The sequence below is a fragment of the Lissotriton vulgaris genome, chromosome 10 (genome assembly GCF_964263255.1).
Source record: "Lissotriton vulgaris chromosome 10, aLisVul1.2, whole genome shotgun sequence".
Lineage (NCBI taxonomy): Eukaryota > Metazoa > Chordata > Amphibia > Caudata > Salamandridae > Lissotriton > Lissotriton vulgaris.
Window position 1 is genome coordinate 1,050,785,982 of NC_141698.1, and position 16,512 is coordinate 1,050,802,493.

The following is a 16,512-nucleotide window of genomic DNA, read 5'->3' on the forward strand; positions in this document are numbered from 1 at the left end:
AGAGAGAGTGTGAGGTAGTGAGAGAGTGAAGCAGTGAGTTAGAGAGAGAGAGTGAAGTTGTGAGGTAGTGAGAGAGTTGTGAATTTTTGAGAGAGTGTGTCGTGATATAGTGAGGCAGTGAGAATGAGATAGTGAGATAGTAATAGATAGAGTTAGGTAGTGATGTAGAGAGAGTGAGGTAGTGAGATAGAGAGAGTTACGTTGTGAAGTAGTGTGTTAGAGAGATATAGTTCCTGTGGTAGTGATATTGTGATGTTGTGAGAAAGAGAGTTGAGTAGTGAGGTAGAGATTGAGGTAGAGAGAGAGTGAATGAGAGATAGTGTAGTAGTGTGAGAGATAGTGAGTTAGTGAAAGAGAGAGTGAGTTAGTGAAAGAGAGAGTGAGGTAGTGATAGAGAGAATGAGGTAGTAGGGACGGTATAGTGGAGCTGAGGAGAGAGTGAAGGGATGGTGCAGTGAGAGGCTGAGGAGAGTGCATCAGTGAAAGGACGGTACCATAAGAGGCTGAGGAGAAAGTGCAGCAGTGAGTGATGGTGCAGTGGAGGAGTGAGGGCTGCAGCCTGGATGGGGGGCGGGGCTGAGCAGAGAGTGCAGCAATGAAGGGACGATGCAATGGGGGGCTGAGCAGAGTGCGGCAGTGAAGGGACAGTGCAGGGAGAGGCTGAGCAGAGAGTGCAGCAGTGAAGGGACGGTGCAGGGAGAAGCTGAGGAGAGTGCAGCAGTAAAAGGACGGTGCAGTGGGGGCTGAGCAGAGAGTGCAGCAGTAAGAGGACGGTGCAGTGGGGGGCTGAGCATAGAGTGCAGCAGTGAAGGGACGGTGCAGTGGGACTGAGGAGAGAGTGTAGCAGTGAAGGGATAATGCAGTGAGAGGCTGAGGAGAGTACAGCAGTGAAGGGACGGTGCAGTGGGGAGGAGGAGTGAGTGCAGCAGTGAAGTGACCGTGCAGTGAGAGGCTGAGGAGAGTGCAGCAGTGAAGGGACTGTGCAAGGAGAGGCTAAGGAGAGAGTGCATCAGTAAAGGGATGATGCAGGGAGAGGCTGAAGAGAGTGCAGCAGTGAAGGGATGGTGCAGTGAGAGACTGAGGAGAGTGCACAAGTGAAGGGACGGTGCAGGGAGAGGCTGAAGAGAGTGCAGCAGTGAAGGGACGATGCAATGGGAGGCTGAGCAGAGAGTGCATCAGTGAATGGACGGTGCAGGGAGAGGCTGAGCAGAGTGCAGCAGTGAAGGGACGGTGCAGGGAGGGGCTGTGGAGAGAGTGCATCAGTGAAGGGACGGTGCAGGGAGAGGCTGAGGTCCTTATTTTTTCTAATTTGATTTGCTTTCTCAAGCTTTTGATTTTTAAGAAACGTACTGGAGTGGAACCCCAAACCAATTCCAAGCACCTTGAAAGAGTCACCAGCATCCCCAGCAGCCACTGCCTATTGGAGCAGTACCAGGTCTGTCCTGAATATCTGGAGTGGTATAGTTGGCAAACACACATGTGGGCTGGCAGGGCGGTAAGTGGGCCGGGCCCCCCGAATCTCACACGAGGTAGTAATTAAAACTAATTTTGAAACAGGTCACCATTGGGCCCTATATTTAGGTCCTTAACTTCACTGGCTAAAAACACTGATTGAGTTCTAAATAATTCATGTAAAAAAATGTAAGTAATCCATATCAGTATTTTAGTTCTTGTTTCTATTTCCCGTTTAACGTTCTTAAGAAATGCAAGATTAAGTAAACTATTTCCAGGGTGCTGTGTTTCTTTATTTTTCCATGAAACATTTACTCTTGAGTAGGTGTTTATAGCGGGCACAATTGAGAGCTCTGAAGGTGAGGCTGAAAGCAGTGCGAGTTTAACACAGTGCTTGTCAGTGACTTCAAAAGGTGTTCGGAATACGTGGCCATCCAATGCTTGGCCTCTTTGCAGGGTGCACAGAGCAATGGGCGGGTATTCCCGTTGCAATTGTAATTCTGTGAAAATGTGTGAGGAGGTGCACAGGAGTCTAAATATTGAGGTGGCGACAGTAAAAACAATATTGTCAGAACACAATGTAGCCAGCTCAAGGCTTTGTTTATGCAGTGTGCGAGCTGTGGCCTTAAATTCTTTCAATTGGACCAACTGGATTAACCTTCCGGAGACTAATGACTTGTGCACTGTACTCCTGTACTGTGCACACGCCGCTCAAACCATTAACATAACAAGAAGCGCCTAGAAGCACAGAGGGCTGAGCGCTTTACAAATATCCTCCTTGGGCACTCCCGGTTTTACAATAGTTAAGCACGCAAGAAATGGGAAATATCCCTCCCCTCCGGTGGGTTGGAGTTGTGGGGGGGGGGAGGGGGCAGGTCGGAATTAGGGAGAAGAAAAAGGAGATACGAGATTGTAGGGAAAGGAGGGGAACCGAAGAGACAAAGAGTGTGGACAATGCAGAGGCAATAGAATGATGGAGGGAAAAAGGTGCCAGATGAGAGTGTCAGATAGATATGGGGAGAAGTGACAGGGGCAGGGGAGGAGGGACCAATGCACAGGTGACAGCAGATGAACCTGGTCAGAGTGGGAGAAACAAAGAAAACGATACAGAGGGTGCAGGAGAGAGAGCGGAAGGAGAAGTAACAAGTGGGATAGACAGAGAGAGGTGGTAATGCGGAGGGATGGGGGAGAAGAGGCCGCCAGAGCAGAATACAAAGAGAAAGAGAAAGAGAAAGAGAAAGAGAAAGAGAGAGAGAGAGAGAGAGAGAGAGAGAGAGAGAGAGAGACCGACCTACCTACCTACCTACCTACCTACCTACCTACCTACCTACCTACCTACCTGTAGAGTGGGTGGGAAGAATAGTGTGACCGAGGCACAGTGGTGGGAGGGAGCGTTAGTAGCCCAGTAAAACACGTGTCTGTTTATTGGAATACACAAAACGTCTGCTGAGTACGAGCACAGCGTGCGACGTACTTTGAGCCTGAGGCCGCTCTGTGATGGGGGAGAGGGAGGGGCAGGTGTGAGAGGCGCCATGACAACAAAGAATGCAGGAAAAGCAGATGGTGCACGCACGTGCATTCATGCTTGTGGCCAGGAAGCAGAGGCTGGGTGGCACTTTTGAGCTCCCCTTTACAAAATGTCGCGGAACAAACGGCGCATGCGCTGTTTTAGCTCGACGTAAAAAGAGAGATGTACTAGACTTCCCTATTGGTATTCTGTGGTGCCATCCATGTACAATATTTTCTTTTGTGATGAAATGCTGCATTATAAAGATTTCATTTGTGAGGCTGCCAGGTCAGTAATGACCTCACTGTTGGCTAAATTAGATCATGTTTATACTGTTTATCTTAGACACTTTTAAAGAGGAGCCCCGGGCGCACTGGATAGTGCACGGCTCGGGGCACCTCTAGGACGCAAACCCACTCGGAACACCTGCCCAAGCGGGCAGGAAACAGGTGAGCCCAACCCCACGGGGAGGGTAGTGGGAGGGAGCAGGATCGAATCACGAGCTGAAAAGCGGGGAAATCAAATGCGGTCCGATGTGATCTTTAGCACGACGGAGGAGAGCTGCAGCAGAGGGAGGGGGAGGGAGGCGAGAGCGCGACGGAGGAGGGCAGAGGGAAGGGAGGAGGCAAGTGGAGCCGAGCAGCTCCTAGGGAGGAGTGAAGAAGTGGACCAAATGCGGTCCGATGTGATTTTTAGCACGACGGAGGAGAGCTGCAGCGCAACGAGGAGGGCAGAGGGAAGGGAGGAGGCGAGCGAAGCCGAGCAGCTCCTAAGGAGGCGAGCAGCTCCGAAAACACCACCACGTTTCTCCGAGGCAAGGAGAAAATGCCTTGGAGAAACGCACGGCCATTTTTGGATTTGGGGGCGTGTTTTGCTGTGCTGAGTGACGGATGACGTCACTGTCTAAAGAACAGCAAAAATTACGCCCCCAAATCCGAAAAGGACGGGGCTACATCGGAGTGATGGATCTCTCCTCCAATGGCTGGCCTCCGTTTAGGAAGCCAGCCAATTGAGGAGAGGTCGAGTACAGAGGCGGGTTCAAGCTCCATACTCAAAATCATTAATTCTCTGACCGGAAGCTGGCAAGCCAGCATTTCCGGTCCGAGACCTAAAAATACTTGTGTGGTCCAGCTCTGTCCTGGGTCAGGCATTATAATGACCTTAATGACAAGTTTATTAGAACATTGGAATGTTGAGCGCTCCATTGAGAAAAATCGAGTGCTCCAGGCGTCTAATGGGCAGTAGAAGCCCAGGCTTCTAATGGGCGGTAGAAGGCCGTAGCATCAACATTCCATTGTTTGTTCACAGCTGTTGTTGTGAACAAAGGCCTCATGGATTTCAATCCCATCGGGCTCTGTGAGGCCTATGTTTACAAATCAGAACATACTGCCCTCTAGAGGTGGAATGTTCTAATAGCCTTAGAGCCCTCTGTAGTGGGCTGCACCGACCATTAAAGTCCCGCTCCCTTAATGGAGTTACCATGAAGCTTATTACATTGCTCAGCCTCTTGACAGTACTTGGGCTTTGGATTAATTTCTTTTCACCCATGAATTAACCAGGACTGGGAACACACTGCCTTGACGACGTGAAGCAAAGGGCACTGAAGTCACTCGTATTTCATTGTCCATATAAAATAGACAGATGGGCAGTAATATAAATATTTAAAGGCCACAGATAAACACGTGAATGAGTAATTTAAGATAATAATTTTCAAATGAGTTTGTCAGTGGATGACGAGGTGAAAAACTTTGCTGATCTTAGGCCCTTCTTGCACAAAAAACATACAATTGAGCTAAAAAGAAGCCTAGAATGTGTCCAAAGTCAGCGTAACCTTAGGATTGCAAAAAATGTCAAAATGCTTCCGGTTTGAAGGTGCCGGGCAGCAGTGCATCCGGCAAAGTCAAGGAAGGAAGACAGATGTTTCTGAATCTTCACAGTTTATGTGAAATAAGTTGAAACATCTGGTAAAATCCGCCCTACAGCATTGTGTCTCTACGAATAAACTTAAAGTGGCCAATTCTCTGCCCCTTTTATGATGGGTTAAAGTACCCAGCCCCTCTCCTGCCTTTGCAAGTGGAGAACTCCCCAGGCTGTAGTTCACTGCATAGATCTGTAGGATAAAATTGAGAAATTATATGGAAAGGGTTTTCAACCATATGCTATTATAAATGCACAGGTAAACAGAGCCTCGTACATGTACATGCAGGGAAACATGTGGCTCCTCCATTGTCATTGAAAACGGGATGGTGGGAGGGCAGGGAGGACGTGCCTAAGGAACAAATTCTGACTCTGCTTGCACCAGGAAGTGATTTCTGGTTGCTAATAGACCCTCAGGAAATGGATAAGTGGAGTAGCTTTTTAAGTCTCGCCTGCAGACAGCTTTTAACTGTCTTGTTTGCAAAGACCTCTTGTTGGCCATACTAAAAGTCTACCGTGGACTTAGAGTCCACACATTTCTTATCAATGATTGGCTTTCTTGTCACTCACTTTTTGGCTTGTTTCTTATTCCATGACTTTCGTTCCTCTTCTTGTATTTGTCTATCTGCTTGAGCATAGCCTCTTTCCCATCATTTTGATTGGATGACTTGTATCCTTCTATAGTTCAGATTCAAGCAACTACTTTTTTCTTTTTCTTTCAGCACTCCATGTGAGTGCATGTGTTTTCTAGCCCACTCCCTTATGTGCTGGTACCCCTCTGATGCCCACCCCATGCACTACGTGCTGCTCTCACATCCGCCCCAGCCCAAGCTCATCCATTTCTTTTCCCCTAAAAAATTATAATGAATGACATTTATAAAGTGCATGGTTACTAAGTCTGGGTGGTGAACTCTGCTCCGCACGCGGAGTTTGCAGAGTCTTCCTCACTCTGCGTTACGCGAAGCTTGGGGAGTTCCGGAAAACTCAGCTGAGCGAAGTTTTTTTCCTTGCTAAAGCTCATCAACATCAAGTTGGCAATCGAGAAAAATCCATCTCCCTACGAGATTTTTCCTCGTTCGCGATTGTCAACGGCAAGTTGGCCAGCGCCAGCATGGAAAATCAACCACCCGGCTAGATTTCTCAACGCGGGCAGTCAGATTTCTCATTGCGAGTGAACGCGTATGCCCAAGACCACTCACGTTGAGAAACCGTTGTTAGGGTTGAGAAACTTCTGCTGCTCGTGTAAAAAATCTACTCAAGAGGCTGAAAGGAAGCAGCGCCCGCTTGCACTGCACATGGTGCTGTTCGCGATAATTGCACAGTGCGGACAAACACTCGGCACTGAAAATCAGCATAAAAAAGCATTTATCTAACGCACTCCGCCTCTTCCTTAGCCTCTGTGTAGCGCAGCAGAGGTTTTTTTTTGCATGAACTCTGCCGAGGCTTAATGGTTACTCCAAATGGAGCATCCCCATTTGTAGTAACCATTAAGCCTCTCAAAAGGAGGCCAAAAGGTAGAAGCAGGTTACTCACTAACCATAAAAGGAAAGAAAAGTAAAGAGTAAGCTCAAGAATAACTAGTCTGGAGAACACAGTACTCACTGCCAGACTCTATTTCTGTTTACAAAGCCTTGTCTTGAGTTACTTTCGAAAAAAGAATTCTGAGCATTCCTGTCTCAGATACAGGGGTAGAGTGTTCCACAGTTTTGGGGCTAGGAAGATGAAAGAGCAGCTTACTATGCAAACTCTTTTAACGTAGGGACCGTAGCAAGCATCATTCCAGTCGACCTGAGACTTCTACTAGGCTGGTTCAGCTTCACCAGTGGAAATAAGGAGTGGAGTCCTTTATCATTTAGAATTTAATGGCATGGACACAACGCTTTGAAAGAAACTTTTTCTCACCGGAAGCCAGTGCGGCTTGGTAAGAGCAGGGCCCCTCGAAGATGGCCTCGGGAGATCTAACAATAGCCGAGCAGCCACCTTCTGTACTCTTTGAAGTTTTTACAGTGTACTTTGCATAGCCCCCATATTTAAAACATTACACTAATCCAGCCTGGACATAACCAGGGCCTGAATTATTGTTTGCCTGGCCGCCTCAGGGAGGAAGCCGATGATTTTATTCAAAGTTTTAAGAATACCAAAATACTTCCCCAACAGGCAGGCCAATTGACTGTTTGAAAGTCAATTTAGCATCAAATTAAATTTCCAAGTTCTTCACTTTAGGCTTGGGATCAGGTGCGTGTCCCAGTACATCTAGCCACCAAGTGGAGGACCAGATTGGGGGCTGCTTACCAAGAATGAGAACTTCGGCTTTGCTGTCATTGAGCTTAAGGCCGCTTTGATCCATCCATTCTGCAAGTTCATCCAATATGAACCAGGTTGTGGCAGCTCCCTCATCCTGAGATAGCATGATGATCAACTGCATGTGGTCCCCACCCCCACCTAGCTTTTGTTTATTTTAACACTTTTTTTTCCCCTTCATTCAGTCTCAAGCTCCTCAATTGCTCCTTTGCCCCCTACCCACTTTTCCTTTGTTCCCCTACCCCTCTAGATCTTTATAATAATATGTTTTCTTCTTAATTTTTTAGGGCCCTGCGGCTGTCATTTGCTGCCTGGCTGTTCCACGTTTTTTAGACGTTCATAAAGTCAAATTATTTATGAATCCAAGTAACACCCGGCATTGTACATTGGTAAATTAAAAAAATAGAAAGTGGTGCCTGCGTCATTCCATAGGCAAGCATACATGTGGTGATGCATGTGTGTGCATAAGCATCATGCTTGCTCGCGCCTATGTAATAATGAGTCCACCAACAGTGGCTGCATCATTGCATCTTTTTACTTTTTCTCCTTTTTTTTCAATACTACAAAGCAGCAACATAAGGCATTTACCTCACATCGGCAAAAGCATTAGGAAAGACTACAGGATAAAAAAAAAGGCTAGACTATTGGTGTTACCAATGCTTGTTTTCAAAGTTCCACTTGATCTGAAGATTTTTGCTATGTAGACGCTGTGTTTAAGTGAACAAAAATAGCAAGATGCCCTTCACGGCGTAATTGCCCCACTCTGTCTTTAGCCTCTTCCCTTCTTCCTGGTTAGCAATTTATTGCAGAGGTCTGCCACCCAAACACTGTACATTTAATCAGTTATTCGAGACAGCCGACACAATAATGTACCTATTTTTCCCATTCTGTCCTCTTCAGGAATCTGTGGCAGCACGTCACCAACTCCTTAAAATCCGGTGACCACGATCTGGCCACAGAGCACAAGCAGCGGCTAGAGGAGCGGCAGCGAAGGGAGGCGAAGCAGAGAGCGGCGCTCAACGCAGCCTGGAAACCTAAATACTTTTCAAAGGAGGTGAGTGATATGCTTTGCAATGCATCATGGGGGTTTTAGATTTAGCAGGAGCTGTGCTAATGTATATGAAATGCATCTTCAGTTCAGGAGCTGTCAAAACACAACCCTGCTCTGCTGGGTGTTGTCTCTCCCTATGTGTCCTTGCACCACTACCACTCCTGAGCCCTGTACTTGCAGAATGCCTACTGGAAGATGCGGTCATTGGCAATGTACCAGGAACACCCTGTCCATTATGATTCTTCAGCCACCTTATTTAGCCATCAACCTACAACCATCAGTCTGTGACTGCGATGAGGGGTCTGACATGATAATGAGCAGAACACGGTGGCTGGGGTGCGGAGGAAATAGGGATGGCTGTCAGTGTAGACCTGGGAGAGACACCTGTGCTGTGGGAACCTGGGGGCGGAGATGGCAAATTTCTGATGAAGAGTCGATAATCAAGTCTTAAGAAGATGCACTTACTGCATGCCTGTCCTCCAAGGACATTATCATCTTCTTAGAACACAAGGATTTCCATTAACATGCAGAAATATAATGAATTTCCACAAAAGCAGAAATACTTCAACAAAAGCAATCGTGTAAAGTTGAGGGTCAAATGGATAGCCATTTTTATGCAAGCCATTCGGATTCAGACATCCTCTGCCAAGGATGTCCCCTTGGCAGAGGTGTAGCGCCTTGTCTCTCTGCCTCCTGTTCTATTCTTTCATGTGATTCCTCATGTGCATACTCCTTTGGGGTGCCCTATCGATTGTGTTAGGACGTGTAAGGTTTGTATTTTCCTCCAAAAGAGCAGCTAAGGAAGAGAGTTTCCTGGGGTGCTCTGGTCTCAGGGACATGACTCAGCTTGGTAAAACTGCAGAGTCACCATGAAAAGTAACTCTGCACTGAGGTTTCAATGGAGTGCTTTTGGAGCTGTGAAAATAAATCGATGGGCTCACAACTCTTTGAAGGCTTTACCACTGAAACGGGGTCCGTTGTCTGGTGTGACAATTTTAAGTATGCCATACATTAGGAATATCATGTTCAGAGGAGGAATGGCCACCTCAACAAGTGTTCTTGTTTCAGGGACTATGTCAGGAAACCAGAAAATAGAACCATAGATATTCCCAAGCAGCTGAGGGCTATAACAAGCTGTGCAACCAAGAGAAGCCAGAGAAAATAGCCAGATGTTGCTCCTATCCTGGCATTGAACAATGCAGAACCAATAGTCCTGATGGCACAGACCCTGTCTTTTAGCCCTTGGCTGTATCTATACTTTAGGCTTTCAAAATATAATTTGGAGGGTTTGGTGATCATTAAAAACTGTGAGTGATTTTCCATATATAAGCAAGTGAAAATGTCTGTATTGGACACCCTTGTTTGTGGAGTCTTGCTGATTTCTGTTTGCTGAAGCTTCTGCTCATGTAGGTATGTTTGAATGGAGTGTTGTGACCACTGTCATGTTAGGTGAAACCAGAACCCAACCCAACAGAGCTAGCATCCACCATGATTTTATTGCAACTGGAAAGGTTAAAAAATAAGACATGTTGTCAGCTTCTGCAGTTCTCAAGCAAAAAAAAGAAAACTCAAACCTGGCTTGACATTCTCGGGGGCAACTGAAATTCATGTCCCTTTTTTTAAAATGTCTCACAGTGGAGCACCCTTGGATGACGATTCTTTTATGTACTGTAACTGGCCATGCCTATGAAAGAATGATGCCATGACACATTTCAGAGTACAGACACCAGTGTGATATCTTCTCTCTTGTCTGGATCAGATTTTATTTCCTTAGCGATATGTAAATAAAACTTGAGTAGAAGACGACAAACATTGTATTTCTCCTTAGCGAAGACATATGCTTTTGCTAAAGCGTGGTAGACTTTCATGAGGGCATCATCATTATCCTGCTGAGACGTGCCAAGTTCTAGAATGTTGTCAGGCTGAGTCCAGGTGCAGGTTGAAGATGGTTAGAGCCTTTTGTGTCCCTAAGACTTTGATCAGGATGCCAGCCAGCTAGTCTTTGGGATCACTCTGCAAGTACTGGGTTCAAAAAGTGGGACAGGGCAAAAGCAGCAGGGAAGGCATCTGAGAGTTCAAGGCAGGCTTCAGGCAGCAGAGTACTCCTTCAAAGTGCAGCAAAGCAGTTCTCTGAGGTACACAGAAGGCATTCATCTGAGAGTCTTTCCGCAGGTCCAGAAAGTGAACTGAATAGTGAGTCTGAGGGTCCTATTTTTATACCTGGTGCCTTCTTTGAAGTAAGAGACATTTCTAGATAATTCCCTTTTTACTGCTGGAAGTTTACTGCTCCCCCTACACTGGATCCTGGCTGTCTGCATGAACAATGCAGGGATGCCAAGTTCTTTGTGTGAAGGCAGAGTACTTCATATCTAGGTGCAAGTGGGGCTATGCCCTGGTTCCACCTATCCCATTCTCCCATTGATGACCATTCATGTACACCTAACCCCTCTATTGTCTGGGAGGAATGAAAAAAGTTGAACTACACCCAGTCATGTGACCCAGGAATGGGCTGAAGGCACCCATTAGTTATGGCAGGGATATGCCAACTTTCTGAAAGTGTCATTTTCAAAATTGTAACTTAAATACGACTTTACCATTAAAAGGTTTTTAAATTAAAATTTCGAAGACACCAAGCACAACATGTTTACCTGTTCTCAATCAAAGGTTAGCACTTAATAAAGTTTATAAGGTAACCTAATGTTATCATATGGGAAAGGTAGGCCTCACAATAGTGAAATAGTACATGTCCAGCCTTTTAATTACAAAGAACCCTGCTCTATAGGCTAGCTAGGGCATACAGAGAGGTGACTTATATGCGATAAAAGGGGAGTTTAAAGCGTGGTAATGGGGTTGTATTGCAAAGTCTAACTGTCAGATTAAAACTGCATTCAGTCTGCAGTGGCAGGCATGGTAAGTGTTTTAAGGGGCTACTTAAGTAAGTGGCACAATACGCGCTGCTGGCCCACTAATAGCATTTTATTTACTGGCCCTGGGTATACGCTATACTACTTTAATAGAGACTTATAAGTAAATTAATTGTGCCAATCATATGTACACAACTTTTACCATGTTTTAGGGAATGAGCAGAAGCACTTTACCACTGCTAACAAGTGCAGAGTCCTAAGGCCAACAAAAATGAATTCATCAAAAATAAGAGAGGTGAAGGCAAAATGTTTGTGGGTGACCAAGCAGAGTGGGCCAGACCCAACAAGATCTCTTCCTGAAAAGTGTCTGCTGCAGGAGATATGCAGAATTTTAGGTTTTTTAATTATTTTTTTAAATCAAAACTGGCTCACAAGCATTTCAGTCGTGGTGATATATCTTGATGGCACTTCCTGTTGGTAATATCCTTTATTAAGGGCTAGTTTTGAGTACACCTGTGCACTATTTAGTTGATGTATAATGTCCTGACTTTTTGTACCCCTAAATGGGCCACTAAAGAGTTTACCCATACAAGTTACAAGTTACACATTCAGTATGTGTTTTTGGGAGAGTGTTATATTGCTTTTGAACCTATATGGGAAGTTTTTTCATATTGTGCTTAATAACCACCAAAGTGTGGTTATTGTGTCATGGGATGCAGGGTGATGGGTCAGGTTATGTTAGATAGACACGCTAGATGCAAATCTGACCACCATGCTGCTCCTTGGATATGGGATCTATAGGGGAGCCCCATTCTGCCAGCCATGAGTAGGTTTCCATGACATCCTTCTGCTAGAGAATCCTGCCTCAGCTTGCACCTGTATGTTGCCATTTGTGCTTCAGGTTCATCAGTCTGGTATGCCACTCCTTCTACTAGTCTGGTTCAGAAAGCCCTGCAAAACACTTGACGTCACAGCGCATGCGATTAGTTGACCGGGAACCTGAAGCAAACCCAGGTTAACCACAGAACAAAAGCATTATTCTTGGAGTAGAGGCCTCATGAACAAATTTCACAATGCCTCATTGTCATTCCATAGTGCCTCAGTGATGTATAAAAACTCCTTTTGTGTCTCACTGGGTTCTTAGAGGCTTATGTTTCCATATTTGAAGGTTAAAGTGAAATATGACCTGGTAGCTTCATTATTTCACAGTCAGTCATTACATTTATTTGCACTCCTGCACCGACCAGAAATATGATTTTTGCCCCAATATGTTGTGTTGTTCTCTAGCACCGTTTCATGTCATGTTCAGTCATTGCAATATGAGGATTCAGTTGCATGTGAAACCCGATAGCCACATTGAGAACAATCCTTGCTTGCTTTTGGCAACTCACAATCTGTATTCACACAACAATTTTCTGCACACCGCACCATCACCTTTCTATGGTAATTCTTGGGCCCTGCATGAATGGTTGCAGAGTGAGTATGTGCCATGGCCAGAATGTCCCCTATTTTCAAGACCTGTGTAATGATTGCATTTGTCACCCTTGACACTCAGAGCCACCATACAAATATCCCACCACCGGGTCCAGCTGGGACCCAGGTTCCATGAGTGGCTGACATCGAAGGGCAGCTGGACGCCAAGTGGTCGAAAGGAGAGCCGCCATGTTTCTTGCATAAACAGGGCTAAACCAACATGCAGGCCACCAGTGGAAGCACAATGCCCACCTCCTGTGTACAGCCTGTGAAACACCTAAATGGGAATGAAGATTAACAAAAGGAACTTTATCCATTACTTTTTACAGATTCAGTGGGGCCTTGAGTGATGTATGTGAAATATGTTTTAATGCCATGAATTACCTAGATATCCGTCTGCTCTGCCAAGTGGCACTACTCTCTGTGCCATCGCTCAAGCCCTTCCACTTCTGATGCTTAGCACGCGTACTGGAAATCACCATCCTTGCCAGTGCATCAGGGATGTACTCATAAGACTCTAGAGGAGCTGGGTCTGAGAACCTTCTGAGCAGGCTGGTGGGATAGGAACAATGCGCTGGTCCACTGAGTGCAGCCACGGGCTCACTCCGGTGGCACTTGGCTCAGTATTCTTACAAAAACATATATTCAGGTGCTGAAGCCACCTAGATCTAGTTTTTCTGTTTACATTCGTTATGGTCTACTATCTCCTCAAGGGAGCACTTGAATGTGGTTGCATGCAGTGTTTATGGGAGCTACACAAATAAATCAACGCTTTCTTTGATATTCTTTCTACATAGCCAATGCTGTTCATGAAAGAGGTCTGAAGAGCTTTATATTCAGTGAGCACTCTTTAGAAAATGACCCTGCTTCCTATCTTTGTAGGCAGCCATTTTTAGTCTTACATTTTCTGGATGGGCAATATGAGTTTATGGAAGTGAATATATTGTAGGACAGATGGGCTCTGTTGTACTATAATATGGATTTTAGGGCTGATTATTGGGGTGGCATGGTCATAGCATCTGTTCAGGATGACTAGTTTAGCAGGCACAAGAGGCATGTTTTGGGGTGGGGAAAAGCTGGTTAATATTGTGTTTCTCTACATTAATCCCTTACCTCACCACACACTCATCCACTGGATTTGTCTCACCGGACATCCATCTTACAGGAATGAAATCAGGTTTCAAACTATTTGTTTGAGTGTGTGAAGTTGGCAGGTAAAGTGTAGCTGTAAGAAGCTCTGGGGTTTAAAGGATGTAGACTATGGTGATAGTCCATAAGCCTACCCAACCATTTACTCATTTTGTGTTTGTTTTTCAGGGTGAAGGCTGGATTTATTATAATCCTCTGTGGAAGACACAATGACACAGACCTCCTCAAGACACGCCTAATTTAAGGCCTTATTTGAATTTATTCTATGAACTTCCGGTGCTGTTTGGAAAATCCTGCCATCCTATTAAAAAATGAAATTTTCCCTATAAACTGTGAATGATGTATCTCCAAACAGCTGCCCGCTACAGGAGTCTGTACCACAGCCATGTTGATTATACATTTATCTACACATACAAATGATGATACCGTACCTAGGTACACACAATATCAGTGGATATGTTGGTAATGGTTGTTTTTTTGTTTTTTTAAAGAACAACGAGAACTATCCATGATTCTTCTATTTTTCACTTTGCCAAAACCTCTTTGCACTTAGCCAGTGTGATCTTCTATGGCCACTTCTTCCTGCTCAAATCACTCTATTGTCTTTTTGAATGATCGAGAAACTCCATTCCTTCTAGATACCTGTTTGGTAGCATGATTCCGATTTACATAACTCTGGATTTTTATTTCCTGTTTTCTGAAACGTTTTTGATGATCACTTTCTTCATTTTTTGATGTTTTCAACTGTTAAATATATTCAGTTCGTGTATATCAGATGCCTAGATCTAGATTTAAATATTTAGATAGTTTTTTTCTTTACTATTCAGTCATGTGAGGAATTTCACTGACCAGTGGTTGGATCGCACAGCACTAGGAGCGCTCAATTGCCAGAACAAGACATCTTGTATCAGCCAACCACAATCATTGGAGGCTGGGTATGGTGCATATATGAGCGGGCTATTGACAATTCAAGGGGAGGAGCCTTCGCCAAAATAAGACAAGCCATTTACCATCATTATAGATATCTCCTCTCCTTGCTTTATGTACCAAGGTGCACTTTAACTGACTAGCAATCATCGTCTCTTACAAAAAAAAAAAAAATTGGTTACATGCGACTTGGAATAAGGGCTTCAGCGCATTACACAAAAACTACAACTCATTGTGAAATTATTATTTTTTAATGTTGGTATGTAAGTAATTATTCAACATGAATTTGTTAAAAAAACACTGACGTAAAAGATAGGGTTTTTCTAAATCACACTAAAATGTTATAAAGTAACTGCACAGCTATCCATAGACTACTAATTTTCATAATGGTACCCTGAGCACTAAACAAAATGTCAAATTTAGTTAAATGTGAAAACATTCCATAAAAAAAAACTCAAAACATTGTTTGTTTGTTTTTGTCACCATGTCAGTCCAAGAGAGATTTCTGTACGTTTCATGTTTATGGAGTCATATTTCCTATTTGACCGAAAAAAAATTTATACAAATATTGTAAAGTACATTAGTATTTGGGACCACTCAGGTTCGGTCTATAAATGTGAAAAATGTAAAGTGATTGCATGGAAATGCTTGAATTAAACCCAATAATTGGTGTGTAATATCCTTTTGCTCGAATGTGCTAGCACAGAAAATGTCAACCCTATGCAAATTGTTCTTAGCCTCCTCCCTAAAAGAGGAAGTTTAACCTGAACTGCTAGACCATCTTCATGTGCAAAAGCAAGCGAGCACTGGAAAAACAAAGGCAGTAGGTCTGGATTTCATGTTAAAACATTGGCATACGTAAGTATACATTTGTGTATGCCTGTTCACATTAGCATATAAAAATCCCTGCCAAACCTGGCAAAGTGCACTTTGGATTTTCGTTTCACATAGATACAAAGATATATATATGTATATATTTTTTTTCTTAAATAATGTTTTATTAAAAGAATGAACACAGGGTTAAAACTAAATATCTCAGAGGATATCTAGCAAGAGATATACAAAGGATAGTATAATCTATTTGAAACCGGAATAATAAAAGAAAGCACATAGTGCAACTATTATAATAAAACACAATACTATAAGAAGATAAAAATAATTAAATAAAACATCCTAACATCGTATAAAATAATGTGTTCTAGAAAGAGAAGAGTATGTTATATGTATATATATATCTATATTTCATTTTTTTAAGAAAAGAGAGAGAGAAAGGAAAAAGGAGAAGAGAATGGGAGAAAGAAGGGAAGAAGTGAAAGAGAGAAAAGAATGAAAAATGAATAGATTAAAAATTGGTATTATAAGAAAGATGTGTGAGGACAGAAATGTGGTAAAAGGTAACCATAATAAATCCGACTTAATCTTTAGATGAATAGAGGAGTGAGAGACAGAGACAATTCTGTGTTCATCACAAATTAAATTCCACCAAAGTAAAAAAGATCATTTAGAATTGTCTTTACAACAAGTTAATATAACTTTAAAAGCAACAGCAATAAAAAGGTCAATTAAAATAGTTTTTGAAGGGAGTTGTTCAAAATCAGGAGATGAAGTACCTAAAAACATATTGTGAATAACAAATGGAACATCACAAGAAAAAAATCAAAGCACATTTCGACCATATAGCTTTCCAGAAGTCATAAACCTTGAGACAATAGTAAAGTAAATGTATCAATATTTCTTCAGAAGAACGACAGGACCAACATAATGGTGATTTAGAATGGTCAATTTTGTGTAAAAAGATGGGAGTAATTACAACTCTGTTATAAATGAAATATAGGGATTGTGTAATGTTGGCAGTTTTAGAAGTTTAAAAA

At 43.6% G+C, this 16,512-nt stretch overlaps 1 protein-coding gene across 2 annotated transcripts in view; it reads left to right on the forward strand.

The window, feature by feature from the left end:
* Positions 1-15,106, forward strand: part of OSBPL10 (oxysterol binding protein like 10) — a 789,797-nt gene extending 774,691 nt beyond the window's left edge. For both annotated transcript variants that reach the window (XM_086942107.1, XM_086942108.1), the window contains 2 exons: positions 8,078-8,231; positions 13,883-15,106. In XM_086942107.1, coding sequence (XP_086798233.1) covers positions 8,078-8,231; positions 13,883-13,927 — 199 coding nt within the window. In that variant the 3' untranslated portion in view covers positions 13,928-15,106. The remainder of the gene's footprint in view (positions 1-8,077; positions 8,232-13,882) is intronic.
* The last annotated feature ends 1,406 nt before the right edge of the window (positions 15,107-16,512 follow it).